General features: G+C 35.7%; 2 protein-coding genes across 4 annotated transcripts; both read left to right on the forward strand.

The window, feature by feature from the left end:
• Positions 1–2,252: 2,252 nt before the first annotated feature.
• On the forward strand, positions 2,253–9,741 carry LOC145589853 (protein THALLO-like). Of its 2 annotated transcripts, none has more exons than XM_081646539.1 (17): positions 2,253–2,390; positions 2,497–2,656; positions 2,801–2,895; positions 3,136–3,247; positions 4,063–4,208; positions 4,376–4,522; positions 4,656–4,795; positions 5,475–5,562; positions 5,732–5,911; positions 6,708–6,881; positions 6,964–7,041; positions 7,133–7,269; positions 7,394–7,526; positions 8,698–8,972; positions 9,054–9,117; positions 9,217–9,285; positions 9,391–9,741. In XM_081646539.1, the coding sequence occupies exons 2-17, from the start codon at positions 2,551–2,553 to the stop codon at positions 9,517–9,519; spliced, it is 2,073 nt and encodes a 690-aa protein (XP_081502665.1). In that variant the 5' UTR covers positions 2,253–2,390; positions 2,497–2,550; the 3' UTR covers positions 9,520–9,741. The 2 variants fall into 2 exon arrangements, with proteins under 2 accessions (XP_081502665.1, XP_081502666.1); XM_081646540.1 differs by having other exon boundaries at positions 7,139–7,269.
• Positions 9,742–10,279: 538 nt separating this feature from the next.
• On the forward strand, positions 10,280–14,251 carry LOC145589855 (putative pinoresinol-lariciresinol reductase 3). 2 transcript variants are annotated; one of them, XM_081646543.1, is made up of 5 exons: positions 10,280–10,532; positions 10,635–10,769; positions 12,402–12,639; positions 12,784–12,987; positions 13,224–13,760. In XM_081646543.1, exons 1-5 carry the CDS (start codon positions 10,353–10,355, stop codon positions 13,268–13,270), a joined length of 804 nt encoding a protein of 267 aa, XP_081502669.1. In that variant the 5' UTR covers positions 10,280–10,352; the 3' UTR covers positions 13,271–13,760. The 2 variants fall into 2 exon arrangements, with proteins under 2 accessions (XP_081502669.1, XP_081502668.1); XM_081646542.1 differs by lacking the exon at positions 13,224–13,760 and adding an exon at positions 13,836–14,251 and having other exon boundaries at positions 10,281–10,532.
• Positions 14,252–14,495: the final 244 nt, after the last annotated feature.

A 14,495-nucleotide genomic window follows, 5' to 3' on the forward strand; every position in this document is an offset into this window, starting at 1 on the left:
ATTCTAAGGAGTTTAGGTCACATGATCAATTGATCATCGAACTACATCATTGCTTGATACAATTAGAGGCGAAGCTTCTCACCAAAAAAAATTAGAGGCGAAGCTAAAAAATAATTTTAGATTCTCGACAATCAAATATGGTAGCGCCAACATATTCACTTTATATCAATGTATTGAATTAACAACATTAGACATGATAAATTTTTTTATATTATTATACTAATTAGAAAATCATAATCAAATTAATATATGAAATAGTAAAAAAAAGTACAAGTGTATCAATTATTAGTTATGAAATAGAGGAAGTAATACAAAGAATATAAAAACCAAATGTTATTATACAAAGTATATATAAACTTTAATTGAATTAGTTATAATACATATTTTTTATAATATCATCAAAATATAACTGGTAAAATTTTAATTAAGTAATTTTTTTTTTAAGGTAAGATTAAGCCAACCCAACATCGCATTTCAACGTTTGAGAGTAGAAGGGGGAGGTAAGGGAATACCTCTACCTTGTCATGAGTTCGAGTCTCACCAACTCCACCAAGCTTGCTTGGTACATAATTGGTAAAGTGATACAATTACAAGTCTTACACATACACAGAGGCAATACAAAAAGTTTATATGGAGTAGCATTATAATTTTAGGAAAAATTATTGAGAATAATACGACTTTACCCAATTTTTCAAAAATAAATTAACAAATTGATTATCTCTAAATAATACTACCTTTGAAGACTATTTTCTCACAATAGAACACATGTGTTACATTTGGTTGGATTTTTTTTTTTAATTTTTTTTATAGTGAAAAAAAAAACAAACAAACAAACAAACACCCATCCTATCAACTCTCACCCATCACCGCCCACCATTAGCCCAGCCCAAACCCCTACGACCCCACACAAAAAGGTCAAAACCCCAACTCCCACTCCTCCAAAAGCCTGAAACCCTAACCCCCATGCACCCTCATTCAGCACTGATGAAAGGTCGAAACCACCACCAGGCTGAAAACCCCATACCCAAAACCCAATTCTCAATCCTCCACACCTCTTCCAACTGCCCAAGATTCTCTGCCATCGCAAAACTAAAATCCAACGCATTTTCTCCCTCCTCATTCAACCTTGTGGTGCAAATCGTTCTACCCCTTGTGCAAGTAACTAATCTTTCGTTTGATTTAAAGGATTTTAATTAATTAATTTATTTATTATTTATGAATGAAAGATGTAAAAATTAATGAAAATATTAGAAATAATAATTTCAACTTTCATCAATTTTGGTAGAACAATCCTAACTTTGGATTATTCTGGAATAATCCGAACTTTGGGGGGTCTTCTTTTTCTTCAATCCCAAATATCGATTACCGGTTGAATAAGTTATTTTTTTTATTTTATTTTTTTAAAGTGAGAAGTGTCACGAGTTAATTGGTTAAAAAATATAAAAACATTTTTTTAAAAAGAAAACACTAGCCAAATCCCGAATTTGGCCACCCACAACCTTACCGGCGGCTGCTGCTGCTGCTACTGCTGCTCCCCCCTTGCGCCGGTTTCCCCCCTCTCCCAATGCCAATTTCCCCCCTCCCCTAAAGCTGGTGATGTAACCCACCTTCCTCCCCTCCTTTTCCGCCGACAACCATCACTCGAAACTCCCTATAAAACTCTTCCCAGCTGCCGAAAACCCCTAAACACCCTTCTCCCACCATTGAAAACCCTAGCCGCTAGGGTTTCGAGGTGGCGGAGGAGTGTTTTGGGGATGCAATTTTGGGGTTACGGTGGTTGGTGATTTCGGTGGTTGCGTGGGGTTTCGGGGATAGGGGAAAACGACGACTCAAGGGGTGGGGGAGACACGGCGGGCTGGGCTGTGGTGATGGAGGTTAGGGTGGATCGGTGGGGAAGCTTGGAAGGGGAAGCTTGGTGGTTTTTTGAAATTTTTTATTTTAATTTTTTGGACCAATCTTGACAAGCTGATATAATAGGTCATTGACTTTTATTAACCGGTTAAGGATTGAAGAAAAAAGGAACCCCCAAAGTTCGGATTATTCCAAAATAATCCAAATTTGGAATTATTGTAGCAAAATTCATCAAAGTTGAGATTATTATTTCTAATTTTTCCAAAATTAATTACTGTATCCCAATTTTTTTCCCTTTCAGGATTTCCATTCTTCATTCCTTACCTTTCTCCTTGTTTTCCTTTCGGATTCCATTCCGTTTAGCGAGCCAAACACCACTTAATATTATTCAGCTAAATAGAGCGTAAACCAAATACAACTACTTCGTCTTAGACAAGGTGACAGACACAAAACCCCTCCGCAGTTTGTCGCCCCTAAAACCCCTCTACCCTGCTATGCTTCGCCGCAACTGATCGAAAGTTCGAACGTATTCCTAAGAGGTCAGACTCGAAAATTTATCAATTTTAAATTCATACTACATGCACTATTTAATCTTCCTTCCATTTATTTCTTTTTTTATGCTAATTTTTTGTTTTGATTTTTCAGGGGTTTTAATTAATTTTAATTTTATTGGGGTTTTTGCATTATTTTCTTGAGAAAATGGGGAAGCGTGGGAAGAATCAGAGGAAAAGCCCTCAAATTTCGAAGAAAGCTAAGCTGCATAATAATAAGGATGTAAACAATATGGAGGATGAAATTGATGCCTGTAATATTTTCTTTTCATTAATTATTGTATCATTTCATGCACTAAATTAATGCCCTTTTAATTTTTTTGGATAATTAGTATTTTTTTTGAAGAGAAAGAGATAAATGGGATGTGGGTATTGATGAATGTTTGTGTTAATTGCAGTTCATAGGAAGAGGGATATAATTCCATTGGATATAAATGATGATAATGTTGATTCTGATGAAGATGATGAAGAGCTGCCCGTTTTTGATTATGAGGTTTGTTTCTTATATTTGTGTGTATGATTTAATTGAGCAAATGTTATGGTGTGTCTTAATTTTGTGATTTTTTATATAAAGCTTAAAAGTATGAACTTTTCTTTGATTGTTAGTTGTTTATGTTATTGCTTCTTATGGAATTATGGTGAAAATTAAGCGTTGAAAGGGGACTTAAGTTGCTGCTGGTTGTCATAGTAATTGAGCCTTAATTGAATTTGTCTTCTCAATGCTTTATTCTAGGGTATTGATGGGGATGATGATGAAGATGAAGATGAGGATGACGATGAGTTTGGTGATGATGATGACGACGATGATGATGATGACAGCAACTTGACAGGCTTAGCTGCCAAAAGTAAGATGTAATTTAGTGTTGTTGTATGTGTTTGTTGGGATGAGGATTGTTTGTTGGGATGTGATTCCAAGGCTATGATTAGAAACTCGTTTTTGGTGAATTTAAAGCAAACCCATCTTTTGTGGGAAGTTGGGAGTGTTGGGGGTGTGTGTTTAGTTACATTGACTGGTTATGAGCTTGTGTGGTTGGCGTTATTTAATCTTGAGTAGTTCTTTTATTGTTTCTTTTTATCAGTACGCTTCAATAATGTTGTTAATTGACAAGGGTCCTTCCAAGTGTTGTGGGATGGATGACGCTCTATTGTGTCTTCAAAAGGCATTTTGTTTGTGTATCTGATTAGATGAGTGTCTTGTAATTTCCCAAGTACTGTTGCCATACTCTAGTAAGCATAGACATTTCACATGAGATATGAGAAATTTGCTACCTTTTATGTTGGCAAGACCATAGGTATCTTATACTCCATATATGTTGCGCAGTTTCAGGAAGGTTGAATACATCCTCCAGGTCATGCCACCTTGTCCTGTTGGGAAATCAGGATTTACAATAGTATCTATATGAAACTTTTGAGTTTTGTATTTCTTATCATCACGTGCCATTGGTGTAGCATCAACTTATTGGTCAGACAAGATTTATTCTATGATATATTTACCTGAAGGAGTCATTTTGGCTGAATTTTTTTTCTTCTGTTGTTAACTGTTGCATACGTTTGTGCTTCCTGTTGTCCATCCTATATTCTTTCTCTGTTATGTTAGTATGTTTTTAAGCTATGTTTGTTGCCATATCTTATTACTTGGTGTACGGTGGATTATTCTCAGTGGCAAGGCAGCAGAAATTTATGCGAGAAAAGACCGGTGGTGTTGATGATGAGGTGGATGATGATGCTGAGGAGGATGAGAAGATACCAAAAGTGTGGTCCAGTAAAAAGGGCATCCACTATGGTGGTGAAAATACCGATTATGAGGTAATTCATTAATGAGCTGTTGTATCAATCAGATAGAGACTTTAGATGTAATTGTAGTAAAGAACCGGGTGCTGATAAATGAAAAATTAGTCGCTGGAGTTTAACAACAAGATACTCCCATAAGATGTTTATCAAACCAGTTGATCGTGTCTTTGTTCATATCTTAGTTACAATCAAGTGGTGAGGATACCCCTGCAGAGGAAGAGGAAGAGGTGATAAAAATGCAGAAAGAAAGGGCAGAGTCCTTGAGGGCTGAGGATTTTGGCCTCCTGGGTGATGAGCAAGATGACAGTGATCAAGAGCCAACTCTAGAGGTAATTATTGGCTATAAAACTGTCAACTATTTCCCCCTTTTGTTTATAAAGAAACCGATGCTGTAGATTTGGATGTTGACAACTGTTGGAGTCTCTTAGTGTGTTATTTATTCTATACTTTTTATAATTTTAGGAAATGATGGTCAAAGGAAAGACTAAGTCAAAATCTTCAAGTAATAAAGAAGCTGAAGTCGATGCTGTCCTGATGTTTGAAGATGTGAAGAAAGATTTGAATGCATTATCAAGGGATGAGCAAATGGATGTTGTATACAGGTAAGTACTTCATTTTCAAGCATATGTCTTTACTCTGGAATTTTGAATTTGTCATGTTAGCTCTCTTGTACACCTATGGATTCCAAAATTCTGCATGCATTGATCCACTTCTATAGTATCAGGTATAAATTTTAAAAAGTATGTTACTGTGGAATTGCTAGGTGCTCATGTTATGCTTGGAGCATTAGGGCTTTATATTTGGAGCTATGAAATTATATTTGGCTTACATTTTCACTGCATAATGTAGTATTATAACCCTTGGCTTCGTGTGCGTAACATGATCGTAATGCATAAATGTGAGAATGAATTTTCAGAGTTAAAATTCTTTGTTTGGGTGATGCATGACTAGCTGTCTAGACTGTAGAATACAGGTTTTAGAGATATCATACGTGTTTGATTGAGTATTATACACATGATATGAGATATTGGATGCGTTCAATAGTAAAGAAAAATATTGGATTTTGAGATATATAGACTAAGTAATGTTTGGTTGGGTATTGATAGAGAACGCAAATAATCACTGTTTCTGGTAGCTTTGAGAAGTCTCTTCCTGGTTTCCATAACTTGGTGTTTACTTCAAATGCAAATGGTTATGTATTTGAAATGACTTTAACTTAACTAAGGCACTAAATGAATTTGAAACTGATGTTTATTGCGCTTACTGTTCTTTCTGCTGCAGTTCGGCTCCAGAATTAGTTGGATTGCTTGCTGAGTTAAATGATGCAACCAAGGAACTCGAGACCCATGTCAATCCCCTTCTTTCTAAGGTATATGTTATACTTTCATATAATTTTAAAATGTATGTTGATTTTCTTCATGTAATCTGCGATGTATTTTAGCTTGGTATGCTTGATGCCTTTGTACTTGTATTTGTTTTTTCTTTTTTAATTTCAACATGCCATTCAGCATACATTGAGCCTTTTTTGCTGCTTGCAGGTTAGGAAGGGGGAGAATGCGAAGAAAGAAGGATTACATTATCTGGAAGTGAAACAACTCCTGTTGCTTGCTTATTGCCAAGCTATTACTTTTTACCTTCTTCTGAAATCTGAAGGGCAGCCTATTCGTGATCATCCAGTTATTGCCCGCCTTGTGGAGATCAAAAGCTTATTGGAAAAGGTTTTTTTTTTTTTTTTTTTTTTTTCCTATTGTTTATTTTATTTTATTTTGTTCAACTCCGGAATTTGGAGAAGTGCTTGATGAGCTGTTGAGTTAGCTGGTCTTTTCCCTTAACTTTATGGTCTCTTTGAGGATGCTTGCGCAATATGTATGGCATTTAGATGTTGGGGTTTCAAATTTTCCAAGACAGCTTTGGTCTGGGAGAGTTTAGGTCATCATTTACCCAGGCTCATCTTGATGGGATATTACAGGGTGGTTGTAAATTTTTTTCCTACTATATCTAAACTTAGCGTGCATATTTGGAGTGAGCTACTTGTATCTCTTTCCCTATTAGCTCTGTCTGCAGAGATTTTGTGAGGCCTTGATCTCTTGACCAACTATCCCAAATCCTTCTACTGTTATCCCTCTGCTATGATTCCTCTACACTTCACGTGTCTGAACTAAATTATTTATCTTCCTTCCATTATCTTCCATGTCTTGATAGTTGCCTTTATTTCTATTGTAGTGGTTTCTGCCATTGCTTGCTAATATTATATGCTTTTGGCTGTCTTGGGCTTACTTCTTTCCCTTAACTCCTTTTTGTGGATTCTATTTTGCTTGCAATACAGAAATCCTGACCAACATTTATGGTTATATTTGTTTGTGTTTATGTTGCCTAGAGTGACTGCATTGTGCTTTTTGCCTAGTGTAACTGCTAAATATCAATTCTCTGATTCATTTCCATCTTTTTTATTTGTGCTCTGAAACCTAGATCTTGAAAATCTAATTTTCATTTCACTGTCTTGTTCTTGTTTAGATGAAAGAACTTGATGTGCATATTCCAGACAACCTTGAGGATGTGTTGGTCCAAACAAGTGATATTGCGAGTGCTCAGAAGCCAGTCGTGAAAGGACATGAATTATCGTCGGATCTTTTTGCTAAACTTGATGAGCTCACAGGGCCATCAGTTGAGAAACAAAAACCGTCTAAGGTGATCACTTTCTTAAACTTGATTACTCAACTTGATTGTTTTCTTGTTTGCTAAGATCTCCGATATCTATACTGTACTGCAGTTAAGGGAAGCTGCTGAACCAGTTCAAAAGCAATCTGTTGAGGTTAATGAGAAAAAGCTTAGGATGATAAAAGACCAGGTAGAGTTTTCTAGTTTCTATCTCTTCTAGCAGCTTCTCATGTCTGTATTTTAATTTTAGAAGTTAAGGGTAATGACGTGTTGTATGGCAGGAACAGCCAATGAGCTCAGAGAGTGTGCAAATGTTGCAATATCGAGCTGAACTTCAGAAACAATTGAAGCAGAGAGCCGATTCTGTTGCGCCCAAAACCGACAACAGCAAGAATTTGAAACTAAAGAAAATTCCTGGGTATATTTTGTTTTGCTAGTTTAACACAGATATTTTCTATGTGAGATGGACCTTTTTTCTTTTTTCTTTTTTCTTTTTTTTTTAATATATGATTTTGTTGTGGTGTGATTGGTAAAATTAACAGAAAGCTTGAAACAACTGATGATTATGATGATGATGTCATGGCTTTGGACGGTGCTACTCGTGGCAGTAGGCGTGCCTCCACTCTTTCTAGTAAACTCTCCCAGATTGTTCCTGCCAAGGGAAACAGGCTCAAGGTACATTGTTAACTTTTTTCTTTTGGCAATAACGCCTGTGTCAATATGTTGATTGCAATGTGTTTGATTTTGTAGCAGCATTCCCGTACTTTGATAACTTAAATTGATATAAATGCTAAAATTTCTCATGCCTTGGAGAGCATGGTTTGGCAGTTCTGGTGGCCATTGGATTCTGATCCTTCCCTACCAGATGTTTGAGAATAGGGGAGCATGGGATATTACATTTTTTTTTTGTGTCCTGATGTTAATTGAAGTTTTAAAGCAACATGCCTCATCAGCTCAGAGCAGTGATGATGGAAATTTTGAATATGTGAGAAGAGGTCCTGATTGTTGATAATGAGTTTCTGATCCATTGCCACCTTCCAGCTATATGCCGTAGGATGAGGGGTGTCAATCTGTTGATCATGAACGTTTTCCTGGTTTAGTTAAGGCCCACACCCCCCCCCCCCTCTCTTCTTTTTTTTTGGTGAGTAGACTTGTTAGCTTCATTGTGGCTTAAGTTTGTTTTTCTACTTTTTTAAAGAGAGCGTCGACATTCTAGCTACAGCTTGTGAAGGACTGTTCACTGCAAAAAACATACTCACTCTGTCTAGAGATATTAGCATCACATATGAAGTAAGACTGTAAGAGTATTATTTTAGCTATGCCGTGTGATTGGTTTTTACCATGATACCCTTGCCTATATAGAGTGATGTAAAGACCAGGAGATTATGGGAATAGTCAAACTATAAGTCTGTAATAATGGGTCTTTGAGTAAAATTCTTTTATATGCTGAATTTGAGGTGGTGGGAGTCTTGGGACTATGTGACTTTTATTTCTGGACAGTTATACATAGTCAACTTGTACTGCAGTAATTAATGAGCTCATTTGCTCAATACTATTTACTGCCAAACTTGATACCTTTGCTTTGAATCACACTATCTGTCTGTGATCCTATTCATTATGTCTACATTGTCCAGCGATTGCTAGTTTTCCTAGTATCTTCTTTGCTATTAATCAGGTCAGAAGATACACCATCCCTCTCTCCCCTCACCCCATGAGGAAATTTGAATTTATTTGTTTCACATTAGATCTCTGTATAATCAGACTGCTTATGTACTGTCTGCGAAAACCATTCTCTGGCGACCTGGTATAATGGTATTAACTGTTATTTTCTCGCAACTTTTGAAAGGGTGTTTCTGGCGATGATGACTTGCCAGAAAGAGATGATCTAGGAGAAAGGAGATGGAAACACGAACTTCGGGTTTTGGCTAGAGCTGGAATCAAGTCAAAAGATAATGATGATGCTGAACTTGATAATGAGCCAGAGAGTTTAGGTGGCAAAACTGGTAATGGAGCTGATGCTGGAGATAGTGATGAAGATATTAATGAATCAGAGGACTTCTACAATTTAGTTAAAAAACAAAAAGAAGCCAAGCTTAAATTGAAGGCAGCAAAGTTTTCAAGGTGAGTTACTGAACTTTTTTCACTTCATGTACTTTTCTAATTGGCTTCATGGCATGTTTCTCACAATAATCTCTCTTTCAGAAACCCACAAGATCAATATGAACTAGAGATCACTGCTGATGGAAAACGTCACATTTCCACTCAGGTAAACTACAAGCTCACTGTCTCCTGTAATAAGTATGGCAAATTGCATAAATTCCTATGGATTGTCCTAATATTTATTTTTATAATATATATTTTTTAGATGGAGAAAAATAGAGGACTTACTCGTGATCGAAAGAAGCAAATAAAAAATCCACGGAAGAAGTACAAGGTACTTGATTAGAACTATTGTTTTCTTCATCTTGTGAACTTTGTTAAGCTCATCTGTGATTGCTTGGTTTCCTTTCTCTGATGTGCTCTTTTTAAATTTATGCAGTTGCAGCATAAAAAAGCGGTCAATAGCCGCAAGGGGCAGGTGCGTGAAGTTAAGCGACCGAAGCTTAGTTATGAAGGGGAACTTACTGGCATCAATCCTAGGATTAGTCGAAGCAGGAGACTGGGATGAAGTTCTGTTATTTGTCTGGGTGATGGATGATGTCTAATGTGTTTGGAATTGGGTAGGGTGGAAGAGTCTTACTACGGTAGCTAGAGAGTAGAGGTCTTTTTTTTTTTTTACAAAGAAAATTTTGAATTATTTGTATACCAGCTTGTCTCTAATTGAAACAAACCATACTGTATGATTTAATCCATTTTTGTTTTTTATAATATTATTTATATATTTCTGTTCTGCATTGAATACCATGTAAAAAGTAAAACAAGACAAACAAAAAGAATTAGTCATATCTGTTCTGCATTAAATTAGAGCTCATATTAGAACTTATCGTAGATATGAGCTCTAATTTAGAACTTGTGCTCGATATTAGAACATGTACTCGATAAAATATTCAAGCAGAACACATGTACACCGTAACATATTTACAATGAGCATCTAGCATGTCTGCATGTGGGTAAAGATTTTTAAAGATAACTTCATTAGTTCATTGTACATTTCCCCTATGCCTTCCCCTATGTCCCATACATTACCATTTCACTAAAATAAAATTAAAAATTAATCACGTATTAAAACTCTAGAGGCGATAAACTACGGTCCGGTTTGGAAAAGAACGGATTTGAGCAAGCCATAACATACCTTTTTAGTTAAAAACCCATCAATTTTTATGGGTTTGGAAAGAGATTTGATGTTAAAGCCCGGCCTAAATCTTGATCAGCTCTACAGAAGCCTCAACCTCAAACGCCCATAATAAAAAAAATATATATATAAAATATAAAAAAAGAAAAACGTCGAAAAACTTTTTAAAAGGGCAAAATTAGTGTGATGATATCTCCGGTAACCGGAAAATGGAGAAAACCCGAATATTAATAATTGGAGCAACCGGAAAATTGGGTTATCACATCGCTAAAGCTAGTATTGATGCATCCCACCCTACATTTGCTCTTATCAGAGAAACAGCATTTTCCGACCCTCTAAAATCTCAGAAACTCCAAATTCTTTCAGATGCTGGTGCCCTTCTTTTTAAGGTCTTTTTTCTACCCTCTTCTTAATTTTTTCTGGGTATTTCTGGGTAATTGATTGATTTTTGTGGGTATTTTTATATATTTAATTATTTATTTTTGTTTAAGGGTTGTTTGGAAGATGAGGAGAGTTTACTTGAAGCAGTGAAAAAAGTGGATGTTGTAATTTGTGCTATCCCATCTAAGCAAGTTCTTGCTCAGAAGAGTTTGATTCGTGCTATTAAACTTGCTGGTTGTATCAAGGTCAATTCTTTTTCATTAATTATTTATAGTTTGAATTTTAAATTAGGTAGATTATTTTAAAAAGAGTATGTAGATAATGTGATAAAGTAGATTATTGTTTTTGTTCTGTATTGTTTACTTGTTAAATTAGGTTTGCTGGGATCATGTAAACATGCAAAAGTACATTAATTAAGAAAAAGGTGATTTAGGTGTGGAGGAAATATAGTTAATTGCATTAGAACACGTGCAATTAGTAGAGTTTGTTTTCTAGATGCTTAAACACAATTATTTTAATTTTTTTTCAGTTTTGTTTATCTAGTGTGATTGCTTTGTATGAGTTTGAGCGTGACTGTGTTGAGCATTTTATAACTGTGGTGGACTGGTGGCATAGTGGTTGTACTAGAATGTACTCCATAGAAAGTAACAAAGGGTGTAGATCTTTTCACCTGAATTTCCTCATCTGAACTTTAGCTGAGCTTACGTGAACTTATTGACCTTTATCTGAATTTTATTTATCAAAGGATGAAGTCAAAGTTGTAAAGTAAACCTGTTTGCCTTTAATGAAACTTATTGACCTTTTTCTGATTTTTATTTATCAAGATTTTTTTTAAGGTGAATAGAACAGTTATGGCTATTTGTTCTAATTCACTCTTGCTCACAAGTTCCATATTACTATCCAGGTCTTGCTTAGTTGATTAGTATGTACTTCCTAATATGATTGGATGGATCCCTTATCTATTTTTCAGGGAAGAATTGTATGTGATTAAAATTCAATGAAGATTATTTAGGATAGGTAAGGTAAATGACTTAGTTAGAGTTGTACCCTTCATGGATCCCCTGGCTCAGCTTACAGACCTGAGGGCAAGGGCAATGCAAGGAAACCCTACCCTCAATGTATCGCTAGTAGGATCTGGTCCAATGACTTCAAGTTATGAGAAGCTTACCACTAGATCAAATTCGGCTTGGTAGAGCTTAATGAGGGTTCATTTTGGTTTGCTCACTCTATATGAGAATTAAAAGGTTTTAAGGTCTTTTTGATATAATTTCCCAGTTTATCATCTTTTGAGTGAAAAATTCTTTGCATGCCAATATCATGTAAATCATGTATGGGACATAGTAGTGACATACCATATTACCATGACTTGAGGTCCTACTCATTGTCGTGGAAATGGAAATTTGAAAAACTCTTTGCATGCCAATCATTATGTAAGGACATACCATATTACCATGACTTGAGGTCCTACTCATTGTCATGCATGGAAATGGAAACCACTGCTAGAACAGAGAATATAGTCTTGTTGCATTTCCACTCAATACATAAATCAGCTATATCCCATTCAACACGAGTTTCTTAGTGCTAAATCAGTGGAAAACAAAATAAAAAAAAAAAAAAGACTCCTAGCTGTTCGAGTCATCCTAAATGAAATAGAAATTAGGATGATATTTGTTTTTAGCTATCGTTCTGAACAATGCAACTATCGTATGATCATGGAACTGTAAATGCAGTCATTTTGTCAATGGAGTGATTGGAGTCATGATGTGACAGAAAAATAAGAGTGTACTTGGACTAAGAGTGCTAAATTTTTATACTTTTATGCCAGATCATGCTTTTATATGCAATGTTGTATCCTTAACAGTCCTATAATTTCACAGAGATTCATTCCTTCAGAATTTGGATCAGATCCAGACAAGGTGCAAATATCTGGCATGGACCATAATTTTTATTCAAGAAAAGCTGAAATAAGGCGGCTTGTGGAAGCTGAAGAGATTCCATACACTTACATCTGTTGCAACTTCTTCATGAGCTATTTACTCCCTTCTTTGGTTCAACCTGGGATTAAAGCTCCTCCAAGGGACAAAGTTACAATCTTTGGAGATGGAAATGTCAAAGGTCTGTCAAATTGCAGTTCAGCTCCTTTGTCTATCCTGTATAGGCTGCATAAGAGATTTTCTAGATTGATATTATATTGTATTGTATTGTTATTAGGAATTTCGAGAATGCAAGAAGTAATTGTTTTCTTGCTCTCATGTATAGGTGTGTTCGTGAAAGAAATTGATGTTGCTGCCTTCACAATTAGTGCAGTGGATGATCCACGTACCTTGAATAAGGCAATGTATTTGAGACCAGAAGGTAACGTTTACTCCATGAACGAACTGGTCGGTGTTTGGGAAAGTAAGATTGGGAAAGAATTAGAGAAAGTATATGTTTCAGAAGAAGAGCTCCTTGCCAAAATCAAAGGTATTTGCAGTGCTTCGGATTCTTGACTTTTTGTTAATTCACTTATGGAGTGTTGTTCTGCTGGTCTTGTTCATGATTATACTGAGAAACAAAACTGAAATAAGTCACTCTCACGTCCCTAAATAATGTGACACATTTGATTAAAATAGACATTCTAAGAATTTAAGTTAAAATTCCACTGCTATTCTTCACCATTTTCCAATTTTTACATCACTAACATGACTATCCTTCACTAGGTTTTATTCATGCTTATACAAGAGAAGCGGACAAGCGGTATATATAAGTTTTTCCCTCTGTCCCTATAAAACAGGCTGCATTATATCTGATATCAATTTCTAGCATTGTAAGTAAATACCACGGCAAAACTGTCCAAAATATATATCTTTATTATAGCTCACCTTACCTTTGTGGACATTCAAATATCAATTTGCTGGATTTAGAAACCGGCCTACTATTTTGAGGAGGTATAATTTTTTGGGACAGGAGTATAGTGTATGGGGTTTGTAGTGTTGTGATTTAACCCAGAAGCTCAATCTCTCAATTCTTGAAACTATGGCACTAGCTAGTAACTGTTCAAAGTTTGTAGTAACTTTCTTCTTTGTAAACTATGTCTTGATCATTTCCCGAAGGTTCAATTGTTCAAGGTCTTGGGGCCCTTGAGTGACCAACATGGTCTAATTAGGGTGATAGGGTTGAAAGTCAGGGCATTCACCAAGATTAAAAAAAAGTACTTAAAGCTCTTCAATAATATGGTATTGTTATATTCTTCAGTAGAAGGGGGATGCATGCTGTATGGTTTATACCATAGGCTTTATAGATTTCTCTAAGACTATTCCTCTGTGTTGCAGAAACCCAATATCCAAACAACATGGAGCTTATCTTCATATACTCTGCTTTTGTGAAGGGGGATCAGACGTACTTTGATGTTGAGGCATCTGGTGGCTTGGAAGGAACTAAGTTATACCCTCACCTTAAGTACACTACAATAAGCCAGTATTTAGACACCCTTCTGTGAAATTTAGTGTATATCAATCAAACTGGTTATTTGTAGGTTGAGCATGTGTGGTTACCGTATCATGTGGGTAGAATATAGAGGTCCAGTGACGAATTGAGTTACTGGAACAGAACATTGAAACTCATGCCTTGCCTAAACACTTGTATTTATCGTCAAGGCTCCCTGATACTCATTTTTTTTTTTGCTTACATACACCCATCAGGAGTATATTCTAGAATGTGGATTGGTGACCGCGCTAAAATTTACACGAGGCAAATTGAATTTGGAGTTATACTAAAAGAGTAAAAGGTACTTGAGACTAATTGAACTTGGGTGTGACCGTGTGGATGACCTTGAATTACTAGTAGGTTCACACCTTTGTGGGTATATAGACAACCATTTTTTTAAATATTTTGGAGGAAAATAGGTTAATTTTTTTGAAACTAATCTGGTTCTAGTTTTAGTATAATACTGTACTATAATTAAAAAAAAATTGGAAGCCACATTTTAATTT

Source organism: Chenopodium album, chromosome 17 (genome assembly GCF_948465745.1).
Source record: "Chenopodium album chromosome 17, dcCheAlbu1.1, whole genome shotgun sequence".
In the NCBI taxonomy this organism is placed as follows: Eukaryota; Viridiplantae; Streptophyta; class Magnoliopsida; order Caryophyllales; family Amaranthaceae; genus Chenopodium; species Chenopodium album.

Coding starts and splice junctions, on each gene's coding strand:
- LOC145589853 (XM_081646539.1), top strand. CDS start 2,551: ATGGGGAAGCGTGGGAAGAATCAGAGGAAAAGCCCTCAAATTTCGAAG. Junction 4,523..4,655: donor ATCAAGAGCCAACTCTAGAG/GTAATTATTGGC, acceptor TTATAATTTTAG/GAAATGATGGTCAAAGGAAA. Junction 8,973..9,053: donor AAGGCAGCAAAGTTTTCAAG/GTGAGTTACTGA, acceptor TCTCTCTTTCAG/AAACCCACAAGATCAATATG.
- LOC145589855 (XM_081646542.1), top strand. CDS start 10,353: ATGGAGAAAACCCGAATATTAATAATTGGAGCAACCGGAAAATTGGGT. Junction 10,770..12,401: donor AACTTGCTGGTTGTATCAAG/GTCAATTCTTTT, acceptor ATAATTTCACAG/AGATTCATTCCTTCAGAATT. Junction 12,988..13,835: donor GCTCCTTGCCAAAATCAAAG/GTATTTGCAGTG, acceptor TCTGTGTTGCAG/AAACCCAATATCCAAACAAC.